Source organism: Cetorhinus maximus, chromosome 20 (genome assembly GCF_964194155.1).
Source record: "Cetorhinus maximus chromosome 20, sCetMax3.hap1.1, whole genome shotgun sequence".
Classification (NCBI taxonomy): Eukaryota; Metazoa; Chordata; class Chondrichthyes; order Lamniformes; family Cetorhinidae; genus Cetorhinus; species Cetorhinus maximus.
In genome coordinates, this window is record NC_135898.1 from 15,670,642 (window position 1) to 15,695,127 (window position 24,486).

The following is a 24,486-nucleotide window of genomic DNA, read 5'->3' on the forward strand; positions in this document are numbered from 1 at the left end:
AACAAAGACAATTGTGGAAGAGTTGACTAAATTTTTTACAAGATATGGTTTACCAAAAGAAATACAATCAGATCAGGGTTCAAATTTCAAGTCACAGCTGTTTGAGGAAATAATGAACACTTTAGGAATAAAACAGTTTAAGTAATTCGCTTACCATCCTAAATCACAAGGGGCTTTGGAAAGATGGCAGCAAACTTTAAAAAGTATAGTCAGGATTATCCACAGGATTGGGGTAGGGAAATTCCGTTCTAGTTATTTACTATTAGGGATGCTCCTAATGCGTCAACTGGGTTTATGGGGTCATGAAGTAGAGGGATGACTGAAATTGATTCATGTGAAATTGTTGGGTAAAAATTTGGAAACTACGCCCCTGGATTATGCATCAAACTTCAGAGAAAGATTGGACAGAGCATGTGAGTTAGCTAAGGAACATTTAAAGACATCACAGCAAGTGATGAAAGTGAAGGCAGATAGGAGAGCCACAGCTCGTGGTTTTGTTGCTGGGGAGAAAGTGCTAGTTCTGTTACCAGCACTGGGTGACTCGTTAAAGGCAAGGTTTAGTGGGCCTTAGAGGATCGAAAAGAAATTGAGTGAAGTAAATTATTTAATAAATACTCCAGATCGAAGAAAGAAGCAGAGGGTGTGTCAAGTAAATATGCTTAAAAAGTACTTTGACAGGGAAGAGGACCAAAAGGAGGTGTCAGTGGTGGTAGATAAGGAGAAAGAGGCAGAAATTAAGGCTTCAAAAATTGATTTTCCTCTAATCAAATTGGATGAGGGTACTTGAAAATTTAAACATATTATTGAGTTACCTTCCAGACGAGTGTCAAAGTGATTTGGAGAAGCTATTGCAGTCACACAAAGCTATTTGTGGAAATAAGCTGCGGAGGACAGATTTAGCTACACATGATGTGTGTGGACTATTGAGAGGTGAATACACTGACAAAGCAGGTTCACACCCTATACCAGGGTTGGAAGATTGCATTGATAAAGTGGGACAATCAAAGTTTATCACAAAGATCAACTTGCTGAGAGGATATTGGCAAGTACCGTCATTGGAGAGGGCAAAGGAGATATCGGCTTTTGTGATGCCAGATAGACTATATCAGTTTAAATTCATGCCATTTGGTATGAAAAATGCACCTGCAACATTTCAAAGACTGACAAAGTAATTGCAGGGCTGAGCAATTGTGCTGTTTATATTAATGACTTGATAGTTTTCGGTCAAATGTGGGAGGAGCAGTTACAACATTTGGAAGAATTATTTAGTTGACTACATGGAATTAATTTGGTAATGAGCTTGACTAAAAGTGAATTTGCAAAAGCACAAGTTACATGTCTAGGCTATACCATTGAACATGGTAAGATGGCTTCTGGAGATGTGAAAGTCAAAGGTATCATGGATTTCCCCATGTCTAGAATGAAATGAGAAGTTTTGAGATTTCTGGGCATAAGTGGGTTTTACCAGAAATTTGTACCAAATTTTAACAGTGTGGTTGCTCCATTGACTGAACTATTAAAAGAGAACAAAAAGTTTCAATGGACACAGGAATGTCAGACGGCATTTGACAGTTTGAAAACTGTATTGACTATGACACCAGTTTTGGCAGTACCCAATTATTCCAAGCAATTTAAGTTGGCCATTGCCACAAGTGATATAGGCATTGGGGCCATACTGTTGCAAGAAGATGAAACTGGAATTGAGAAAACAATAGGATATTTTTCACGGAAGTTGAATGTACAATAGAGAAGATATTCAATGATCAAAAGGAGACTCTGGATCTGGATGTTAGCATTGCAGCGTTTTGAGATTTATGTTGCGAACAATTCATCAGAAACAATTGTTTATACAGACCCAATCCTTTAAAGAATGTTACACCTAGCCAGAGAAGCTAGGCCAGGCAGTGTGTTTATTTTCCCTAAAGGTTACTGATAGTATTTATATTATAAGGTAAAGTTCCAAAGACACATGGGAGCAATGGAATTTGCATTAAAAGGGAGAAACATGAATAAAGAAGAAGAGGTTATTTGTCAGAGGGAAAGGCATTGTGAGACCTATCATAAGTGTGAAAAACCTTCACTAGTCGTGCATTAAGCTGCTGTCTACAGAAACTGAAGCTGGGAAAAGGCACTTTGAATTCTACCATCCAGGGTATTGTGTTAACTGGCTGGAATCGGCTTAAAATCTATTTTTTGTTTACTGTTGCCTTAACGGGGGTGTAACTGGAAGCCAGTTTTAGGTGTTATTATAGTAGTAATTTGTAGACATATGTGCTTGAAATCTTTTCTTTTGTTAATAAATGTTTTAGTTTTGTAAAAAATCTCTAGAGTCTTGGTGGACTTATTACTACTGAATTCAGGGCATGCATCTTGAAATAAAATACAAATTGCAAAATCATTGTGACCACATGATCAAGTTTCCCTCATGGATTTGACTTGCCAGGCAGACATCATCTGCCGCAACATAACAACATGCTGATGTTTAGAATTCATAGAGTATAGGTTGAGCTCAGGTTTATGTAGAGAAGATAGGAAAGCACCAAGGAAGGATCAGAATTGTCACAGTAGCAAAGACATGAATAAGGCAATCAGGAGATGGGCAATGTTGCAGAGATGGGGGTAGGTGGTGTTTGTATTGGAGAGGATATGAGATTGCATGCTTAGCTTGGGATTGAAGAGGCCAGGTGCTGAGGACGAGAATAGTTTATTTCAACAAGAACAATTTGTATTTATATAGCAGCTTTAATGAAGTTTTATCAAATAGAATTTGACATGGAATCACATAAGGAAATATTAAGGCAGAAAGAGGTTTAGAGAGAGAATTTGAAATTTAGGATCTTGTCAGCTTAAGACACGACTGCCATGGTGAATCAATTAAAATCAGGGCTATTCAAGAGGTCAGAATTGCAAGATTAATACAGTGGCTAGGGAGTGGAATGGCATCAGTAGATGGGAGTTTGTGGCAGAGACCAAAGTCAAATATCTTTGGACTTCCCAATGATTAATTTGAGGAATGAGGCCAATGGAGAGTGCATTGTTTTCTGTCCTACAGTTGCAGATAACATATTGCCCTTTAAAACGTGTGCAAAAAGGTTTCAGAAATGACAGATCAACAAAGCAAAAGGATCACAAAATGGGTAATACTACTTTAATAGAAGTGTGACAGAATCTTAAAACCAGACTCAAGTAAGTGAGAGATTGGAATGCTACCTTTGAGGCTTACATTTTTAGATTTTTTGATGAAAATATTAATTTTTGAGGCTTTCTCCAATGTGTTTGGCATGTTAAGAGCAAGACATATTTAGATTGGCAATAGATAAGCAATATCATAATAATCTCAGATTTAATACAGATGTCCACATGGTTTGCTTTACATTGTTTTAAAAATCCTTTTAGAAGAACACAAATAGAAGTTCAATTATAGGTCTATTGACCAACCTTGTATACTGAACAAAATAATTTAATTTCTGTTTGGTCTGAGCAAGTACCAGATATAAAATGATGAATAACACCACTTTCACATTTGAGTAAGCAAGGCCTAATCCACAGGTTTCAAAGTTATTTCTACGCCAAAAAAGTTAGCAATGCTTGCTTCACTTGATATCTGAAAAAAAATCAGTCACGTGTTTTTAGGGTACTGTAGCATAATTAGATTAATGACCCAGAGTCATGAATTCAAATTTCACAGCAGCTGGGAGTTTGAATTCAGTTAATTAAATAAATCTGGAATAAAAATCTAGTAACAGTAATGGTGACCATGAAATTACTGATTGTCGTAAAACTCCATATAGGTCACTGGCGTCCTTTTGGGAGGGAAATCTGCTGTCATTACTCAGTCTGGGTGTTGCAAATGGCTTGAATCGATTCAGGACAGTATCTTGCCAAGTGCAATTAGGGATGGGTAATAAAATTGCCAATGACCCCCCACATTAAATTAAAAAACATACATTTCTCATGGAAGCCATGATGAAAGCATTTTTGAAACCATGCCTATCCATCTTTTCCTGTATTCATTCCTCCCTATCCTCTCTCTCCAACAGTTCTGATTTCTACAGCTTTTTTTCTGTGAAGTTCATACATTCTCACTTTGTAAGTTCATTTAGCTTATTTTCATTTAGTATACATCTAAAGATTTGGGAATATTACTTAAAGGCTCAAAATTATATCATTATCAATGCTATCCCAAAGAATTGTATTTAAGGTTAAGCTGGATTGTGAGCTAGAGGCACACACAACTGTTGTAATTCCAATAAATTTTCTGACACTGTTTTTCAATGTCAGTGACATCTTCAACTACCTGTATCAAAATCTGTCTCACCTGTTAACGAACAAGAGGGCATCTGATTTTATCTGTATCACAGATGACTGTTGACTTTGCCTTGTCTTTTGAGATGATGATGGCAGCCTTTCAGCTTGCAACACTGCAATCCTTGTGGTTAGGCAAGGAATTCCAGGATATTGACTCAGTAACGATGAAGAAACTTATGAACGTTGGTTCAACAGACACTATCGTGACAGACAAAACTCGCAAACAATTCACAGAATGAGCCAGGCAGTTAAGAGGGATTGCCAAAAGCTTTAAAACAGATCATGAAAGGGCTAAAGAGATGGGCCCATCAGGTGAATTCCTTTCAATGGCTCTCTTCCAGGCCTTTCAAATAAAACATAACAGAATACTTCTGACAAGTGGAGCAGCTGCCCAGTTGCCAAAGATATTCTTTGTAAACATGTAGGAATTCCTGTCCATGGAGTTGGGGCATAGCTCCTTGCTCACTGTGATCAGCATCAAAGGAGAAACTAACTAGTGTATTACACGGACATTGTACAGGATTCAGAATTCCTGTTTTGCCTTTCGGGAAGCCATTCTGGAAGACAGACACATAATTGCATGCTGAAGGACACCTGGTATTGGACAGTGACAACTTAGATAAACTATGGAAGCTGTCACCCATTGCAACCGTACACCAGAAAATTCGGTACCCTCAGAAGAACATGAGAAGGTGAGAGGGAGCAAGGGAGATGATTGGAAATAAATAGCCCTGTTGCTGCATTGTAAAGTTTTCATATGGACTAACCTCGTGGAATCCTAATCTCTCGATAGAAATACTCCATCTAAAAGCATCTACTCCTGTAAAGTGCAACGTTCTACGTTGATGCTGACTCATCAACATACTAGTTTACAGTGTTCACATGCATAATTTTATATACCAAGCTTTTAATTTCAGCTATTCAGTTACAAAGGGTGTAGAATTGAGGAAAGATGATATGCAAATTGTTACAGGCAGGAAAGAGAGAAATCCTCTCTGTCTGTCTCTAAGCAGAAGTTTTTAAGCTTACCTTTAAAGTAGGCAGTGGCATGTTTCCTCCCTCAGTTTGTGCAATCCAATTTAATAATCACTCACAGCGTTATGATTAACTCAGAAGGTTTCTTTAGTCACATTCAAACCCAGAGTTGGGGGGGGGTTGGGGGGGAGTATTTGCAACCTCACAAACACACACACAGAAAAGAGGAAGATTAACAACTATGGGCAACAACAATAAAAGAACCACAGAAATGAATATTAGGTTAAATGAATTCCAACGGTAGAGAAGTCGAACTAAAGAGGATATTTTCTTTGTGGTGGAGTTCAGTCCAGATGAGTTTCTGGTTGGAGACACAAGAGTTCTTGAAACGAATGACAATGCAGCATGATGGAGTTTCTATGCTTAGACCGCTTGGCAGGTCAGAGACTTTAAAAAATAAAACAGACATCAAGGAGCTGAGAGGTGGTGGTTGGCTGCTTGGTTAGCCAGATTGCTGGAGTTCTTTCCAGTTGGTGTTAAAACAGCAGTCTGAGAGTTTCTCAGTCCTCAATGGAAGCTAGGGATTTCAAAATGGTCACTTGAGTCATGTGACCTTCTTTCACCACAATTATGTAAAAAGGGATGTTAATCTACTTCTGGAACTGGCTTTTGGTTTCAGGACTGATAATGCCCCAGCCATTAGTTTTTGAACAATTTACTAGCCATATCGGGGTTCTTATGTCAGGAAGCCATTGTCTAGGCAGCCTCTGACTCCACTCGAGGGGTAAGCTGATCCAGATGGAAATAATGTCCATTGTCCTTCAATGATCCCCTTTTGAAATGGACCTGGGCAATCCCAGGTGAGTTAGGTCCGTTAACAACTCTATTGGCATTATGGGTTTTGATCTGAGAGTCCTTGGTTTTGTGAGGATCATGTCCTTACAATTTGGTGTAAGATTCCACGATCATGAGGAGGATTCTTTTGTTCTTTAGCTCCAGAACAAATGACCAATCCTGTGGTCATGAGACCTGCAGCAGCTATCTTTTTGATTCATTTTAGGAACTAGAGATAGTTTCTCAAAGCTATATTGGTATTTGAGAGTGTTGGGAATGAGTTTTAGCTTTAATGTTTAAGTTTGATTTGTATTTCTGTATTTGTGTGTTAAGAAAAGGAGAACTTGAGTTTTAGTTTCACTTTAAAAGATGCCTGTATTTTAAGGAGGTTTTGTAGCTCTTGAAGGGGAGCTAAAACAAACAGGGTAGAAAAAAACTGTGATGTTGCCTAGCAATAGGAGTCAAGAGAGAGAGGCCCACACATATATACAGAAACTGAAAGCAGTTTGAATTCAGTTGGTCAGTGCACTCTAAATATGAAAGGAGTTGCCAGCAGAAGCAGCATGAGAGAGGGATATATAACAAGTCCCAAGCTAGAGTTGAAACCAGCTGACAGGAGAAGCAGGACATGGGAGAGGGAACTGCAAGGAGCAGGTTCAAAAAACTAAAGAAGAAAGTCCCCAAAACCAGAGAGTGAAACAGGAGAAAGTCCCAAGACCTTCTAGTCAAAGGGAATATACGGAAATCTGGAAAAGGTCCTGTTGAGTGAAATTAAGAGTAAGGAGCAAAGAAAGGCTCCAAGCTTAAAGAGAGAAATCTGCAGGACGCAAATTTAAAGTAATATAGGCTTGCAAGAAATCATAAGATCCAAGGGGACAGCTGAAGGTCTGTAACTCTTTACTTTGGGCATGTGAAGCAGTGGTGTTCGATTGGCATGGTTAAACATATGAGAGTAGGTGGAAGAAAGCTTGAATGCATGTGGCAATCCAGGGGAGAGGAACATCAGAAGGTGGACCCTTCTGGAAGGTGTCTGAGAGAAAGCGCTGTTTGGGAGAAATTTCCAAAGCGAGTTCTTCGGGAATGAAGATTGGAAACCCTCAGGTGAAAGACGGGGTTCAGTGAGACCGGTTGGCTCACAATGTGACAAGCGCCTGGGGGGAATTGATGAGAGATCCATAGCATGTGTTTGGGGTGGCATCTGTCACTTGGTTTCAGAGTGTGGTGTGTCTGGCCACAGGTCACTTACTGGTTTACATGAACTGCATACTTACTGTAAACATTAGAGTATAAGCTAGCTTTTGTAACTTGTATTATCCTTACAAATCTGTAGATAACTGTAAAGGTATTGTTGTGGGTGAAAGAGTATTGTAATATAGTTCATCTTTTCTTGTTTAATAAATGTTTATTTATTTTGTTAAAAGTTCACCAGCTGACTCCTGTAACTCTGTTCAGTAGCCCCTCTCCACGTTTCTAAGAAAAAATAAAAGTTAGGATCTATAAAGCCAGGTTCTACCCTGGGATCTGGCTTATCCAGTAGTAACATCAGCTGGGATCATAACAGAAAGCCCATTTTAAAAATAGCAAAAAATAGTAAAGTTCTGATACATACAGTTTTGGGTTTCTTTTTGTCTTATTGACATAAAATGCAAAGGAAAAGTCTTGTTCTAATCTCAACCTCCACCACGTGTTAAACTATCCAGGAGCACTGGCAAAGATCTGGGAGATGATTACTCTCCATTTGCCAAAGCTGTGGCTTTCTGCATGATCATTGAGACTCATACACTAATTAGATTCTTTCCTATGTCTGTGAGCCATCAAACTTCTTACCTGCTTCAATGCTGTCTCCTGCTGCGATCAAGATGTTTTAAAGCCAAAGGTTGGTGTAACCAAATCACCACCTGTTGAATTATCTTTTCTAGTCCACTTTTCCCAGCCTGGTGGTTATCTTTTTTGAAACAGGATTTGCTTTCATTAAGGCTTCTCAAAACAGAAAGCACACAGGATTGCATCACAATTCTCTTTATATTTAGTCTCAGTACAACAACCTTTGCTCAATGCTGAGAATGTGGAACTTGCTACCATGTGGAGTGGTGGATGCTAATATCATAGATGCATTTAAGAGTAAAGTAGATAAGCACAATTGGTCTTTCATTTAATTTGCTGTTTGTGCAACATTACTGTGTGCAAATTGCCTGTCTTGTTTACCTGCTTAAGTATGATTATATTTTAAAAGTACTTGATTGCTGGTAATGTGCTTGGGACATCCCAAGGGCATAATATACCACAAAATAGTTTAAAAGCAAACTCTGGCGGGTGCAGGAAAGCTGAAATAAGAACAGAAAAAAACTGACAGGGCTCAGTAGGTCTGGCAGCATCTACGGACAGGGAAACAGTTAACGTTTCAGGTCTGTGAACTTATGCTTGTACCTATTCCAAAAAAAGTTCAGATCTGTCACCTTTCATCAGGAATAGGATCTACTGCCAGTTCACAGACCTGAAATGTTAATTGTTTCTCTCTTTACAGCTACTACCAGACCTGCTGGATGTTTCCAGCCTTCTGTTCTTATTTAGATTTCCAGTATCTGCAGTGTTTAATTCACTGTGACTTCTTTCCCAGCAGTGCTAACCTTGAAGTTCTGCTCTTCTCCCCAACATGCTTTCAGTTGACCTCTTCTACCTTGTTCACTTTCATTGCTATTTCCTTTCCCATGTTTGAACAGATACCTACCAAAATCTGTTTCACAGCCACATCTCCTTCTGAACAAATTGCTCCAACTTATTCCACATGGATTCCAAATACAATTCTACCTTTGGTGTTTCAGACCCATCCATGATTACAGATGAAAGGTCTGAGGAATACTCTGGTACAAAATTTCAACACTCAGAGTCCAGATGCAATATTCAAGTGATTCCTTTATTACGCATGCAGGGAGCAAACGCCGGGCAGTCCAGGCGCTTCTCCACCGAGGTTGAAATGAGCAGAGTTTATATATCTTTTACTATCAGTTACAACTTAATGGTATTCATTAGGCAAAGGCCACAGCACAATGACCCCCCCCCGGTGGGCTGATAATTGTGTTCCTGTACAGTAATTACAGTGCAGAGACTGGGCATTGTCTATTTTGAAGATGGTTATCAGACAGTGCGAAATGGCCTTCCCCATCTCTTGATTGAGTTATCTCGTGTCCCCGCCCCTGTGTCTCCCATTTCCTAATTGCAAATTTACAGCTGAGCCCTTTGTACAAGTTTTTAGCTTTCAAGTAAGGCTGCAACTGTTTGTGTATGCTTTGGTGCCTTAGCTGCTGGTCCTGGCTAGTACTTGAAAATAAATCCAAATTTTCTGCATCGTCACAGATATCTCCAAGATATTTAGAATTCCTCAAACTGTTGTTTTCAGTTCTGATGCAAGGTCACAGACCCTTGGAGGATGCAACTAGAGAATTGATAATGGGGAACAGGGAAATGGCAGATAATTTAAACCAATATTTTGCATCAGCCTTCATGGTGGAGGACATTAAAAACGTCCCAAAGAGATTAGACAAGCAAGGAGCTAATGGGAGGAAAGATCTTGTAACAGTCTCTGTCATGGGGGACAAAGTACTTGACAAACTAATGGGACTGAAGGCAGACAAGTCGCCAGGGCCTGATGGCCTGCATCCATGTGTTTTAAAGGAAGTGGCTGCAGAGATAGTGGAGGCATTAGTCGAAATATTCCAGAACTCACTGGATTCTGGGAGGGTCCCAGCAGATTGGAAAACTAACCCCTGTTCAAGAAGGGTAGGAGACAAAAAGCAGGAAACTATACACCAGTCAGCCTAACATCTGTCGTTGGGAAAATGCTAGAGTCCATTATTAAGGAAGAAATACCAGGACATTTAGAAAAGCTTAATGCAATCAGAGTCAACATGGTTTTGTGAAAGGGAAATCAAGTTTGACAAATTTGCTAGAGTTCTTTGAGGATATAACAAGCAGAGTTGATAAAGGGGAACCGGTAGATCTAGTGTATTTGGATTTCCAGAAGGCATTCAATAAGGTGCCACATAAAAGGTTATTCTACAATATAGGAGCTCACAGTATTGGGGGTAATGTTTTAGCATGGATTGAGGGTTGGTTAACACACCGAGTCGGGATTAATGCGTCTTTTTCAGGTTGGAAAGACGTAACTAGTGGAGTGCCACAAGGATTAGTACTAGGGCCTCAATTATTTACTATTTAAATTAATGACTTGGAGAAGGGGGTAGAGTGTAATGTATCCAGATTTGCTGATGATACAAAAATAGGCGGGAGGGCATGTTGTGATGAGGACATAAGGAATCTGCAAGGGAATATAGAAAAGTTGAGTGAGTGGGCAAAAACTTGACAGATGGACTTTAATGTAGGAAAGTGTGAGGTTATGAACTTTGGTAGGAAGAATCAAAAGGCAGACTATTATTTAAAAGGAGAGAGACTCCAAAAAAGTGCAGCACAGAGGGATCTGGGTGTTCTTGTGCAAGAAAAACACAAAGTTAGCATGCAGGTGCAAATAATTAAGGCAGCAAATGGAATTTTGGCCTATATTGCTAGGGGGTTGGAGTTTAAAAATAGACTCTTGTTACAACTGTACAAGGTGTTCAAAAGAGATTCACTAGGCTGATTCCTGGGATGAAGAGGTTGACTTATCAAGAACGGCTAAACGGGTTAGGCCTTTATTCAATAGAGTTTAGAAGAATGTGGGGTGATCTTATTGAAATGTACAAGATTCTGAGGGGGCTTGACAAAGTATATGTTGAGATGATGTTTCCACTAGTGGGTGGAATCGCAAACTAGCAGACATAGTTACAGAATAAGGGGACACACTTAAAACTGAGATGCAAACGAATTTCTTCTCAAAGGGTAGTGAATGACTCAAATTCTCTATCCCAGAGCGTTGTGGAGGCTAGATCACAAAGTATTTAAAGAGGAGGTAAATAGATTTTTGAAATATCAGGGAGTTGAGGGCTATGAGGAGCTGGCACAAAAGTGGAGTTGAGGCCTGGGGCAGATCAGCCATGATCTTATTGAATGGTAGGGTAGGCTTGAGGGGCTGAATGGCCTACTCCTGCTCCTATTTATGTTCTTATGAAATATTAACTGTTTTTCTGTACACAAATGCTGCCAGACAATGCTGTAACTGATGTTCTTCCTTAAACTCGACTGGTAAAACAACAGTGACCTCAGTTTCTTTTTTGTATTTGGGTATAACGTCCTCTCGGGTCCAAAATCCCAGCAACACTCATCAGCTAGATGCACTAGTTAAGAGCAGCTATGTTACCAGGTTCCTATCTGGGTGCAAATGCATGCAGAATGATTCCACAGCAAATCAGCACCTTCAGCTGTTTAGACTTAAATATGAAGATCTTTCCAGGCATTTTATCTGAAGTATGAAAAGCTGATCAATTGATAACCAGCTAAACACCAAGATACTGTTTATTTGAAATATATTAAATGTGAAGTAAACTTGCATAACTTCAGTCACGAAAACAAGTTTTCAACTGAATGAAGTAACTTTATAGATACTATACAATGAGCAAAAAATTAAACCCAAATATTTACTGCAATATTTTGCTGGAAAAGTTGTGGCATAGACATTGTTTTAATTAAAACAAATACTTCTAAAAATCAAGATTCACCAATGCCTAATATTACAATGAAAAAATCCTGCTGCCACTTTAAGCAAATCAAAGTTTGAGGTAAGAAGGTGAAATCCACAGAAGTTTAGCGAGAAACAAGTCTTTACACAGAAATCTTTTTTTACTATACATCTCTTTTTAGAAATTAAGTTCTAGATTTACAATGTCTATTTACTAAGCATTGTGCCTGCTTTAAAATCAATCTGTAGCTTAGTACTACTCATACTTCCTTCAGTCGCTGGGTCAAAATTCTGGAATTCCCTCCCTAGCAGCACTGTGGGTGCACCTACACCATATGGACTGCAGCAGTTCAAGGAGGCAGTTCACCACCACCTTCTCAAGGGCAATTAGGGATTGGCAATAAATGCTTGCCTAGCCAGAAAAGTCCACATCCTGTGAATGAATAAAAAAAGCAGAGTTTGGGGATCCGCTGTTCCACAATTATCGTGGTTATGTCCGGTGATGGATAACATAAGAACCACTTGACTTAAAAGAGTCAACAATTGCTGTTGAGAAGAGGTTTGACACAGCTTAGGGTTCAATGACATTTGGCTTACTGTTGGTATTGCTTGTGTTCTTCTGCAGTAAGGGAAGTAGCAATGTCTCGGTCCAGTAGCACTCAGTGTACAGATCCAGAGTTTGGCAGTCATGCTTTGTGACCTTCTGAAGGATCTTGGTGAAAATTTGAGATAGGTTCTGAATACATGCCATTTTTCTCTGTCTGCTAACCTCTCTATACCTTTCATTTGCTCTATCTACCTGCATACCCTGTCCTTGTTACACTTTCAACTCTAGCTTCTTGCTCGCTTTCACCCCTCCCCCCACCCTCCCCTGTCCCCATACACACCTCCCCTCAGTTTCTTTTTTGCCTATACCTCCTAATTGTCTTTCAACATCTTATCAGCCTTCCTCTGCCTGGCCTCCAGCTATTTCTCTCTCTACCCCAGCCTCTCTGGTTTCATCAAGGCAAAATCTAGGCTGCCTGTGTTGTTGAACCAACCTATTTCAGGCCAGCACTACAGTGTGCAAAGTAACAGACTAGAAAAAGAATAGTAGACAAAGTGAAGAGTGCCATATTATCGCAAAAAGAACACAAAAAGAGGCCAAAGGGATAACTTAGCAGATAGAAATACTATGGCAATTAAAAATTACATATTATGTGAAAAGCACAAATATGTATGCAAATAATAAATTAGAAATGGATCCCGTGGGTCTCAGTTTTACACTGGACTGGCACTTGGCCTAACAAGTTTCTCCACAATGAGAAGAGAAATTTAAAAAAGGGTAAGTGAGGAAAGGCTGCTGCCTCCACACCTGTTTGACCGTAGCTATGAAGTAATGTGAAATAAATCCAACATGCATCGCCCAAATCAAACGTCACTGTGAATGAGTAATTCAATCTTAACTTTCCAGCTTTATCCTGTTCCAATTACCCCAATTCTCAGGTCTGACCTGCTGTGACCTGCACTACAATACTTACCAAATTAAAAGCATCTTTCACACATAGACACATTAAGTATACATTTTAAAAATGTTTTTATTGGCCATATTTCACCTGCTAAATGTGGAGACATTATTATGCCCTCTGGTGGCTCTATGTGTTAAATAGCACACACTCAAATTTCTTTACAATTGATTGAAAACAACAATTTTGTACAAGTTCTTAGTTTGCCTTCCAATAGGATTTTAACTTCCCTAAACATTTTCTATGGTGCGCATATTTAATTCCACTACCATTTCAACTCCAATCTTTCAAATTTCAGATTGCGTTTGCATTGTTTCTTCAAAGCGCTTGAAATAACAGGCAATCAATAACTCTCAAAAATTCAACCAGTTTTGAAATGTAGTATATAATTTTCAACTTCAATGCTCCAGTATGTCTAGCTGGTGCGTGCACTTAATTTCTCATAAGGCAAATTAAACAAAATCAGAATAACATGATTGCAAAATTTATATGTATAGACTTAATAAAAATGATACACAAGCTCTTTCAGCCTGAGACATTATATCTTACATATACCCACAGGGATAGATCAAACATGAGGGATGAAAAAAAAACAAGCAAGTCTCTATATCCTAGGACTCATTGTGTCTGAACAAACTGTAACTAGTCCAGGGCAAGGCATAAACAGAATCCAGATGTGCTTTGTCCTTTCTCAGACCCCTCAACAAAGCCAAAAAAGACTTCACAGAATTCAGTTGAAATGCATCTTCAGTAATAAGTGCACCAGTTACTGCCATCACTGGGCATCAGGCCGCCTGTGATGAGCAGTATAAGATCCACAAACCACCAGATCCCGAGACCTCCAAGTGTCAGCAGTTTTCCTACTGCAGTGCCAGTGTGCGCCAGGCAAAATCTATCGACACCGAAGCACCCCAGGAAAAAGGAATATAGCAAAGTTGTAACAAAATAGTGTCCCGTGTACCTGCAAAATACACATGTAAGAGGGCTTAGTGAAAAAACAGAACACATTAAAAACAAGTCATCAGATTGAATTGTTCAGATTGTCCAGGTAAGATAATCCTTTTGCAATAAAGGCAGAACTTGTGGACAGAGAAACAGTTATCCATTTGTCAGCACTGTAGAAAGTTAGATATTTAACAAGTCTTAAGTACTGAGGCAGGGAAAGGGGTGGCGGAGACAAACAAAAGGGAATGTTGGCACAAGGCAAAGGGAGATGGTAGAGGAATAAATAAAGAAACAAAAAGATAGGGCTAGAGGTGCTCTAAGTGGGCAGAGCACAATCACCACCAACTGCCATCCAAAGCAACAGGAGCAATGGTTATGAACTGAAATGACTGAACTCAATGTCCAGTCTGGAAGACTGTAAATGCCTAATTGAAGGATGAGATTTTGTTCCTCAAGCTTAACTTGAGAGAGTGTAGGAAGCTGAGGACAAAATGGAGTGATGCAGGGGATTATGCATCAGGTGCCAATTTGGAATTTGTCTTCATTCTTGAAAATAACACAACATGCAGATTTCAGAAGTGAGCTGGTACCAATTGGAGGCATAGGTGCAGAATTAAAGTAAAATACTGGAGTCCCATTCTAAGGTCCTCTCTCCCACAGGACCTGCTGCTTGAATGAAGGCCTCACACAGCCATGTGGTTTGGTGCAATTCACTGAACATGGTACAACAGATTTTATGTGCCACATTATATCTATAATCTGGTGCTGTTCAGGTTTCTTAACATCCTAGAATGGTTAGAGCACAGGAGACATTCGGCTTGCCGGTTCTCTGCAAGTGCAAATCACGGAGTCTTATGCACCCAATCTCACGCCCTTGCATTTTCCCCGTAGCCCTACAATTTTTTTTCTTATCCAACAATTCTCCAATTGTCTTTTGAAAGCCTTGATTGAATATGTCTCCAACACACTATCAGGAAATGCATTCCATGTCCTTCATATAAAAGATTTTCTTCATGTTGCTGGTGCTTCTGTTGCCTTTCAACTTAAATCTGTGGCTTCTGGTTCCCGACTTTTCTATCAAGGCAAGTTTCTCCCTATCTATTCTGTTTCGATTCCACGTAATTATTGAACACCTCTATCACATCTCTTCTCAACTACCACTTCTCCAAGGAGAACAGCTCCAACTTCTCCAATCTATTCATGTAGCTGAAATTCCTCATCGTTGGAACCATTCTTAGGAATCCTACCTGCACCTTGTCTAATGCCTTCATGTCCTTCTTAAAGTGTGGTGCCCAGAACTGGACATGATACTCCAGTTGAGGTTGAACCAGTGTTTTATACAGGTTCATCATAAATTCCTTGCTTTTGTAATCTATACCCCTATTTATAAACCCAGGGTCCCATATGCCTTATTAACCACTTGCTCAACCTGTCCTGCCACCTGCAATGATTTGTGCACACACATCTCCAGGTCCCTCTGCTCCTGCACCTCCTTTAGAATTGTGCCCTTTATTGTGCCTCTTCTTGGCCTCCAGACCAAAATGAATCATTTCACACTTGCCTGCATTAAATTTCATCTGTCACTTATCTGCCCATTCCACCAGCCTGTTTATATCCTCTTGGAGTTTATTACTATCCTGCTCACAGTTCACATTATTGCCAAGTTTTGTGTCATCTGCAAATTTTGTGTTTGTGCCCTGTATAGCCAACTTTTGGTCATTAATATATATATATATATAAAGAAAATCAGGTGTCCTAATACCAACCCCTTGGGAAACCCCACTATTTCCTCCAGCCCAAACGCTTTGCTGACATGTCATTTTATCAAATTCTGGAAGTCCTTGTACACCACATTACCCTCATCAATTCTCTTTGCTACTTCACCAATAAACACAAGTTAGTTAATCACAATTTTCCCTTAACAAATCTGTGCAAGGTTTCCTTAATTAATCCACTTTTGTTCAAATAAGTGTTAATTTTCTTCTGAATTATTGGGATGAACTTCCGAGCTCCCCAAAAGTGCACTGGGAAACCCCTCTCGGAAATTCAAAGGTCAGGGTTTGCACAGCAATTGCCTTGAGGTGCAAACTTCATCTGGGCAGTTGCCTTATTCTGGGAACTATCCGAAAATGTAATTTAAATTGCAAACTTTGGATGGTTCTGGCTGTGTTACACAAATAGTTACTCAGAAAATGTTAGAAGAATTAAAATCTCTTCTGACCCCTGGGTAACTATTGTTATACAGGCCACCCCATTCCTCCCAGGGGACTCCCCCGCCCCCCACCACAGTCGCAGGGGTCTTCCCCCACACTCCCAACACCCAGAGGTTTTCCTCCACAGACCAACTACCCCTCCTCCACAGTGTAATCTCCAACACCCCCCATGATATTCCCCTGACACCCACCCTCCCCCCGCCCCGATGTCCGACACCTCCCCACCCCACCTATGTCCAGCCCAACGCCCCCCGACCCCGCCCATGTCCAGCCCGACTCCCAGCCCCCCAATGCCTGGCTGCCCCCACCCCAAACCCCTTCTGATGCAAAAACCATACCCTCACACCCCTCCAATTCCAGTAGCCCCCCAACACCACCATGTGCGATAACACCCACCCCCGCCACCTCAGACGTCCAACCCCACCCCACCAGCACCACCCCAATGTCCAACACCCCAACCAACCCCTTTGATGCCAGCACCCCCACAGCCCTCCCCGATGTCAGACCCCCCCGCCTCCCCACCCTCTGAAGCCTCAAACCACCCCCACCCTCCAAGTCACTTAACTTCTCCCCGGTCTGTCAATTTCGATCGGACCCTTAAACTTACCTGGTTTACAGCAGCTTGTGCCGTACAAAAGGGAGCTTGTCCTTCTTCAATCCAACGGAGCCAGACTGCGACGCTGGGCCTTGGAGACCGCTGCACTGCCTGGATCTTGCCTGGCCCGAGTCAGAAGGTTGGGCGAGGCAGGCACGGAAGAAATTTAGAGTAGGTAATTGGGCACAAAGCGGCAATCCAATGCTTATTGCCACTCTGAGCAAGTTATGGCCCGATATTGTTTATAAAAGTTTTCCCTTCACCAAGGTTACACTGACTGAGTTGTAGTTGCCAGGCTTCTCCTAACACTTTTTATTCAACAAGGCTGTAATGTTTGCAATTCTCCAGTCCTCTGGCACCACCCCAGTATATAGGGTGGATTTGAAGATTATGTTCAGTGCCTCAGTAATTTCCACCCTTACTTCCCTCAGTATCCTTGGATGCATCACATATGGGCCTGGTGACTTATCAACTTTAAGTACAGCAAGCCTATCTAATACCTCCTCTGAATCAATTTTTTACCCATCCACTATCTTAACAACTTCCTCTTTCACCCTGGCTTGGGCACCATCTTCTTCTTCGATAAAGACAATGCAAAGAAAAGGTCAAATTTGAGCTGCTGTAGCTGACAAGACTTCCTGCATTTGGTTATCTAGGTCATGAGAACCATCTTGGAGTTCACACATGGAATAGGATGTGCACGCCATGGGTCGGAGCTGCCCTGACATGCATCTAATTAAACTTTAAAAGACTATTAAACTTACTCCTGAAATAAAGACTCACCAGCTACTCACCAATCAGCTTCTCACGTGTTAATGTCACTTTACTTGCTAGGGAGGTTAACTGAACTGTTTTTACTTAACTCTTGTTATCTAAAAACCTTGGGTCAAATTTGCTGAAAAACTTGCACATCTTTAAAAGCAAAGAACTGCGGATGCTGGAAATCCAAAACAAAAACAGAAATACCTGGAAAAACTCAGCAGGTCTGGCAGCATCGGCGGAGAAGAGCACAGTTGTCGTTTCGAGTCCTCATGACCCTTCAACAGAACTAAGTAAAAATAGGAAAGGGGTGAAATATAAGCTGGTTTGGGGGGTGGGGGGGGGGCGGGTGTTGGGACAAGAAGCCAGTAATAGGTGGAGATAACCAAAAGATGTCACAGACAAAAGGACAAAAAGGTGTTGAAGGTGGTGATATTATCTAAAGGAATGTGCTAATTAAGAGTAGAAAGCGGGACAGACAAGGTACAGATAGCTCTAGTGGGGGTGGGGTGAAGGAATACTAAAAAGGCTAAAAGGTAGAGAAAAACAATGGTTGGAAATACATTTAAAAATAACAGAAATAGGTGGGAAAAGAAAAATCTATATACATTATTGGAAAAAACAAAAAGGAGGGGGAAGAAACGGAAAGGGGGTGGCGATGGAGGAGAGAGTTTAAGATCTAAAATTGTTGAACTCAATATTCAGTCCGGAAGGCTGTAAAGTGCCTAATCGGAAGATGAGGTGCTGTTCCTCCAGTTTGCATTGAGCTTCACTGGAACAATGCAGCAAGCCAAGGACAGACATGTGGGCATGAGAGCAGGGTGGAGTGTTGAAATGGCAAGCGACAGGGAGGTCTGGGTAATGCTTGCGGACAGACCGAAGGTGTTGTGCAAAGCGGTCACCCAGTCTGCGTTTGGTCTCTCCAATGTAGAGGAAACCGCATTGGGAGCAACGAATGCAGAAGACTAAGTTGAGGGAAGTGCAAGTGAAACGCTGCTTCACTTGAAAGGAGTGTTTGGGCCCTTGGACAGTGAGGAGAGAGGAAGTGAAGGGGCAGTTGTTGCATCTTCTGCGGTTGCATGGGAAGGTGCCGTGGGAGGGGGTTGAGGAGTAGGGGGTGATGGAGGAGTGGACCAGGGTGTCAAGGAAGGAACTATCCCTACGGAATGCCACCGTGGGGGGAGGGGGGGTGTGAAGGGAAGATGTGTTTGGTGGTGGCATCATGCTGGAGTTGGCGGAAATGGCGGAGGATGATCCTTTGAATGCGGAGGCTGGTGGGGTGATAAGTGAGGACAAGGAGATCCTCACCCTCACGCATCCGCCCTCACGCCTTCTCCTCCTTCCCGGAAACATGATAGGGTCCCCCTTGTCCTATTACCCAGACCTCCCTGTCGCTTGCCATTTCAACATTCCACCCTGCTCTCATGCCCACATGTCTGTCCTTGGCTTGCTGCATTGTTCCAGTGAAGCTCAACGCAAACTGGAGGAACAGCACCTCATCTTCCGACTAGGCACTTTACAGCCTTCCGGACTGAATATTGAGTTCAACAATTTTAGATCTTGAACTCTCTCCTCCATCCCCACCCCCTTTCCGTTTCTTCCCCCTCCTTTTTGTGTTTTCCAATAATTTATATAGATTTTTCTTTTCCCACCTATTTCCATTATTGTTAAATGTATTTCCACCCATTGTTTATCTCTACCTTTTTAGTATTCCTTCACCCCACCCCCACTAGAGCTATCTGTACCTTGTCTGTCCTGCTTTCTACTCTTAATTAGCACATTCTTTTAGATAATATCACCACCTTCAACACCTCTTTTCCCCTTTGTCTGTGACATCTTTTAGTTATCTCCACATATTACTGGCTTCTTGTCCCAACAACAGCCCCCTGCCACCCTTAAACCAGCTTATATTTCACCCCTTTCCTATTTTTACTTAGTTCTGTTGAAGGGTCATGAGGACTCGAAACATCAACTGTGCTCTTCTCCGCCGATGCTGCCAGACCTGCTAAGTTTTTCCAGGTATTTCTGTTCCACATCTTTAGTTTGACTATCTATTTAATTTTAACTTTGTCTTGTAGGTCTTCATGATTCATTGAGCACTGATATTAATTATGTGGAAAATTGTCAAATTCGCTTCAGTTTTGATACAAATTAATTGATCAAGTCTTACTTTATAGTTGATTAATCTAGAAAATATTAAAAGCTTACAAATATATTCACCCACATAACTTCCTTACCTGTGAAATCATTTTGCCATTTTTATTTTTCTCTTCTCCCATTCAGTACAGATTCATTTTTAATAGACATGTCTGCTCCCAGCTCATGTCATGTCTCTCTGCTCCAATTCAATTGCCAGCCCGCTTCATTATGCTCCTCTCTGCAACGTTCCATTCCTAGCCCATGTCACAACATCCCACTCCACAGTCCCTCTGCTTTACGCCATGCTCTTTGCTGCTTCTCTCCTCATCACCCTGCTCTCGGCCCATCCCTCTCCGCTCCCAACCCACTCCCAGCTGGCTTCATGTTGTCCCATTCCTGGCCAGGTTCACATTGCTCTGCTTCCAGTCTAATTTGATATTTTGTTAGCTCCTTCTATTTCCTCACATGCAGATAGTTTTAAAATATTTGGATATATTGTCACTTGATCCCTCGGGTATTTCACAAATGTTACAATCTCAATGCTTCAACTGATTTGGCACCATCTTAAGATTTAAATAGTTTACAAAATATGTATAAAGGTAAAACTTGCAATTTAATTATTCTACATTTACAAGCACAAAATAGCCAATTTGTTTTTTCACCAACTAGAATCATTTCACACAAGTGGCCATTCAGTCCTTCATGACTGTGCCAGCATTTTGAAAATTCTATCCACTAAGTTCCACTCACTTGCCCTTTCCCCTTCGCCCTGCAAATTTTCGTTTTCAAAATATATTCCATTCCCTTTGAAAGTCATTAAATAATTCAAACAATATAAAGTTTTAAGCGTACAAATAATGTTTACAGTTTAATTGGCTTGAATTATGAGTGGATCTTTTGTTCATTCTTCAAATAAACATAATTACTTCATAATGTTACACTTTTTCCAAGTCTTACCCATAAAATTTTCAATTGCCTTAAACCACCTTGGTCCCAAACAAACCTAAAGCAGTTGGTTGTCACATAAAAAATTAACATGTTGATTCAACCCTCCTTTTAGGTTCGATGGTGGAAACATGAAATATTAAATCGACATTCAAAGCTAACTGATAAAACCAAAGTCAGAAAATCAAATTAAATTCTTACTTGATACACGGCACATTTCCTCGGAGGAAGGTGCGGGGCCCAGCACACTCTATATCCTTTAATGCAGAACAACGCACTGGTGTGTGCTTCACTTCGTTGTAAGCTTGCCCGCCAAACTGTTGACCAAAGTACAAAGTTCATTAAACCAGTTAACATCAGGCCCCCCACATCCAGTTAACAGTAAATACAAAATCCCTTAGGGTGATTAGATCAGTGCAATCCATGTAATATCATTCATCAGACCAACAGCTCCATCCCACACAGTATTTTCTACCATACATTAGGTCCAAGTTGCTTGGTCTTAACAGTAGCCTTGCTCATATTTCGACTTTTATGTTGGCTTGCCTCTCACTGAATTATGTGCAATTTTCTGGTCACATAATGGCAATCCATTTGAAATCAAATCTTTGTTTCAACACACAAGATAGCTGGCTTGTCGTTCCTTGGATTCAGGTTTGAAGCTCAAACTGCAGTCACAGATAGACTGCCTAATTTCAAGGTCACGGAGTTGTTGATGTCTGATTACGAATTTTTCTTAGCAGCCCACTGGCACTGAGAGCAACTGCAACAGCCTCATTGGTTGAAGTATATTAGGTGGAGGTTTGCTAATAAAGAGCAAAAACTGAAAATGCGAGAAACACACTGTAAGAAGTTGGCACCTTTAGAGAAATCAGAGACGTCAAAATTTTAAGTATAACGCTTTCCAAATGTGAAATTTGATTGGCAGCTTTCCCAATCAACATAAACAGTGGGACAGCTGACAACAAAACTTGACTGAAAATGGGAGAAGACAGAAATGAAATTTTTCTTACTTTTACACAACCATATCCTTGCTCTTGGTAGGCAGTATCATTTCCAAAAAGGTCCACTGGGTCATCGCACTGAACAAATTCATCTGGCCTGCAACAAATACAGTATAAAATTAAGCCCAATTTCAAATTAAAAATACTATCATTTAACAAACCAAAAGTTTATGTTTCTTGTTTAAAGTAAATGCAGTATTACTTCCGTTCTCATGAAGGGTCTACCTCAAATGTTAACTTGACAGGATTTTCTGTTTCTTTGAATTTTACATGTTTGTGCTCCAGCCAGGCACAAATGATTCGCAAAGGATACATGAAGGTTAATCCTTCAGTCAGAGATCCTGGGCTGAGGTTTCTGAAGAAGGCAGGCAGAGAAGTGACAACTCGATGCTCTTGCTTGAATGAGCTTTAAAATCTTCGAGAGTTTTGCAGGAGTGGTGCAAGAACTTGGGCTTCTATTTTGAGGTGGTGGGGGAAACGGAAAAGAACCCATGCTTATATTTTGTGGGGTAGGATAGTGAGATATTCCTGGGTTCATGTTCCAGGAAATTATGTTTAGGGAAAGGAGGGATAAACAGGGACCCAAGTTTGTGTCTCGGGGTGGGGGAAAGAGAAGACTTTCTCAAATGAAGTTAAAATATAAATCTGACTTCGGTAGGTGTTTTGGGTGGGGTTCATGGTGAGTAATCAAAGTAGAAGATTCTGTCCTCACCACTTGGAAAATAAAGTGCCTAAAGCCATTAGGGGATAGACAGACAAATCAAAAGCAGGAACAAAGACATAATAAGTGTAAACAAAGCACTTTAATTAATTCTTAGGGGAACAGAATTTAAAAAGTGCAAGTCAAACCTTGGTTAGATTACATTGGGGTACTGTACATCATTTTAAACTCCACAATAGGATATATGGAGGCAGGTACTGAGATGATTTACAGGGTCATTACAAAGCGGTTCCATTACAGCTCTCAGGAAAGATCAGATTCGTGCTCTTCTCCAGAAGAGAAAAGCGAGACGATAAGAGCTTTTTGAGACTGAGGTGGATGGGGGGAAATAGAAAGGGCTCAACAGCATTGATGTAGAGGTGATATTTTGAGTTATGGCATGGAGGGGAAAATCTATGCCAATAATTTTCTTTATTGCACACAGCCTGTCAGTTGAACTGTACAGAAGTGTGGGTTGACATGCAGCTACTCACACCTTGTATCTGTCAACCAGTCACCAATAAAATCTAATAGGGAATTTAAGAGAAAGATCTTTACCCAACCCGTGGTTAAAATATAGAATTCGTTAACATATGGAGACGATGAGGAACATGAGAAAATAAGTATAGGAATGTACTTGAGAAAGAAATGGCAGAAACTTGAGGTTTTACTGCGTTACAGGCGTTGTGTAAATGCAGATTGTTGTTATCCAATACCAGCGATCTTTGGGCTGCAAACAATAGTGAGAGGGAGAAGGCAAGGGACTTACAGGAAGCTACAGAGCACTAATGGGGAAAGGGGGTCTCGGTGCTCGAGCAGCTTCGTCTCCTCCAGTTCGATTCTCGGCTCCTCGACCTGGGCCTGTGACTGCGGCGAGCCGTTGGCCGTCAGGTTCTGGGACAGCGAACCGGCGGCCAGGCACTGCAGCAACACAGCGGCTGCCAGCAGCACCAACTGCCCCCCCAGCAGCAGGTGACCCGGCGAGACAGCCCACATTCCTCCCCCGACCTCTTTCTGTATCCCCCCCTCCCCCTCAGCTCAGCTCCGCCCGGCCTTCCAACGAAAAACAGCCTCGTCCACCATTGCCGGCGGATGCCGACCGACGCGCGCCCCTGACCAATCAGGCGGCCCGCTTTCCGGACCACGTGCCCGCTTTCTCCACCCCCCCCCCATCATTCAGGAGATGAATGATTGACGTTCATACTGACCCAATCATATAGCAATGGCATACACACGTGGTCTGAGCCCGCCCCTCCCCGCCCCTGGGGCCAATCATTGGCACTAGCAACTGGCCAATCAGTCGGCGGCAAAGAGCGCAACACACCAGCTGATGCTTTATTGTAAATGTTGGTTGAGACAAAATGCACCAACAGCCACAACTTGCATTCCTGTAGCGCCTTTAACCAAATAAGACTTGAAATAAAACCTCTTAACTTTGCATTCCAAATAGATTTTGAAGGGATGCATTCAGAAGTAAATATATTATTCATTCGTTTTTTTTAAAAAATAATGCAAAATCGTCCTTTCTACGTTGGGTCATGATAAGAATAACGAAAGCATCATTATGATTCACTCTTTGAGTAAGTAGAACATGCAAGTTCAGCTTGTAAGTGTACATGCAAGTTCAGCTTGTAAGTGGTAGGTGCTGGGGACTCAATAACCCATTCACAAATATTCCAGATGTTGGGTGTGCTCACTGAATTTAAATGCTCTGAAATTATTTGGTTTAAATCACAGCGATTTGTTTATATATATATATATATATGTTCTGTATACAACAAAACATCTTCCATTTTTATACCCATTATGCCAATGCCTTAAGCTCTGGAACTTCTTCCTCAAACCTCCTGCCCCACATGCTTTCTTTTAAGAAGAGGACAAAAACAAAAATACCTGGAAAAACTCAGCAGGTCTGACAGCATCTGCAAAGAGGGATACAGTTAACGTTTCGAGTCT

At 41.1% G+C, this 24,486-nt stretch overlaps 1 protein-coding gene across 1 annotated transcript; it reads right to left on the reverse strand.

Moving 5' to 3' along the window:
- Positions 1-13,284: 13,284 nt before the first annotated feature.
- Positions 13,285-23,690, reverse strand: tm2d2 (TM2 domain containing 2). Its single transcript, XM_078565623.1, has 4 exons — positions 23,300-23,690; positions 21,840-21,927; positions 21,028-21,143; positions 13,285-14,191 (listed from the first exon to the last, which is right to left on the reverse strand). The coding sequence occupies exons 1-4, from the start codon at positions 23,524-23,526 to the stop codon at positions 13,978-13,980; spliced, it is 645 nt and encodes a 214-aa protein (XP_078421749.1). The 5' UTR covers positions 23,527-23,690; the 3' UTR covers positions 13,285-13,977.
- Between the last annotated feature and the right edge of the window lie 796 nt (positions 23,691-24,486).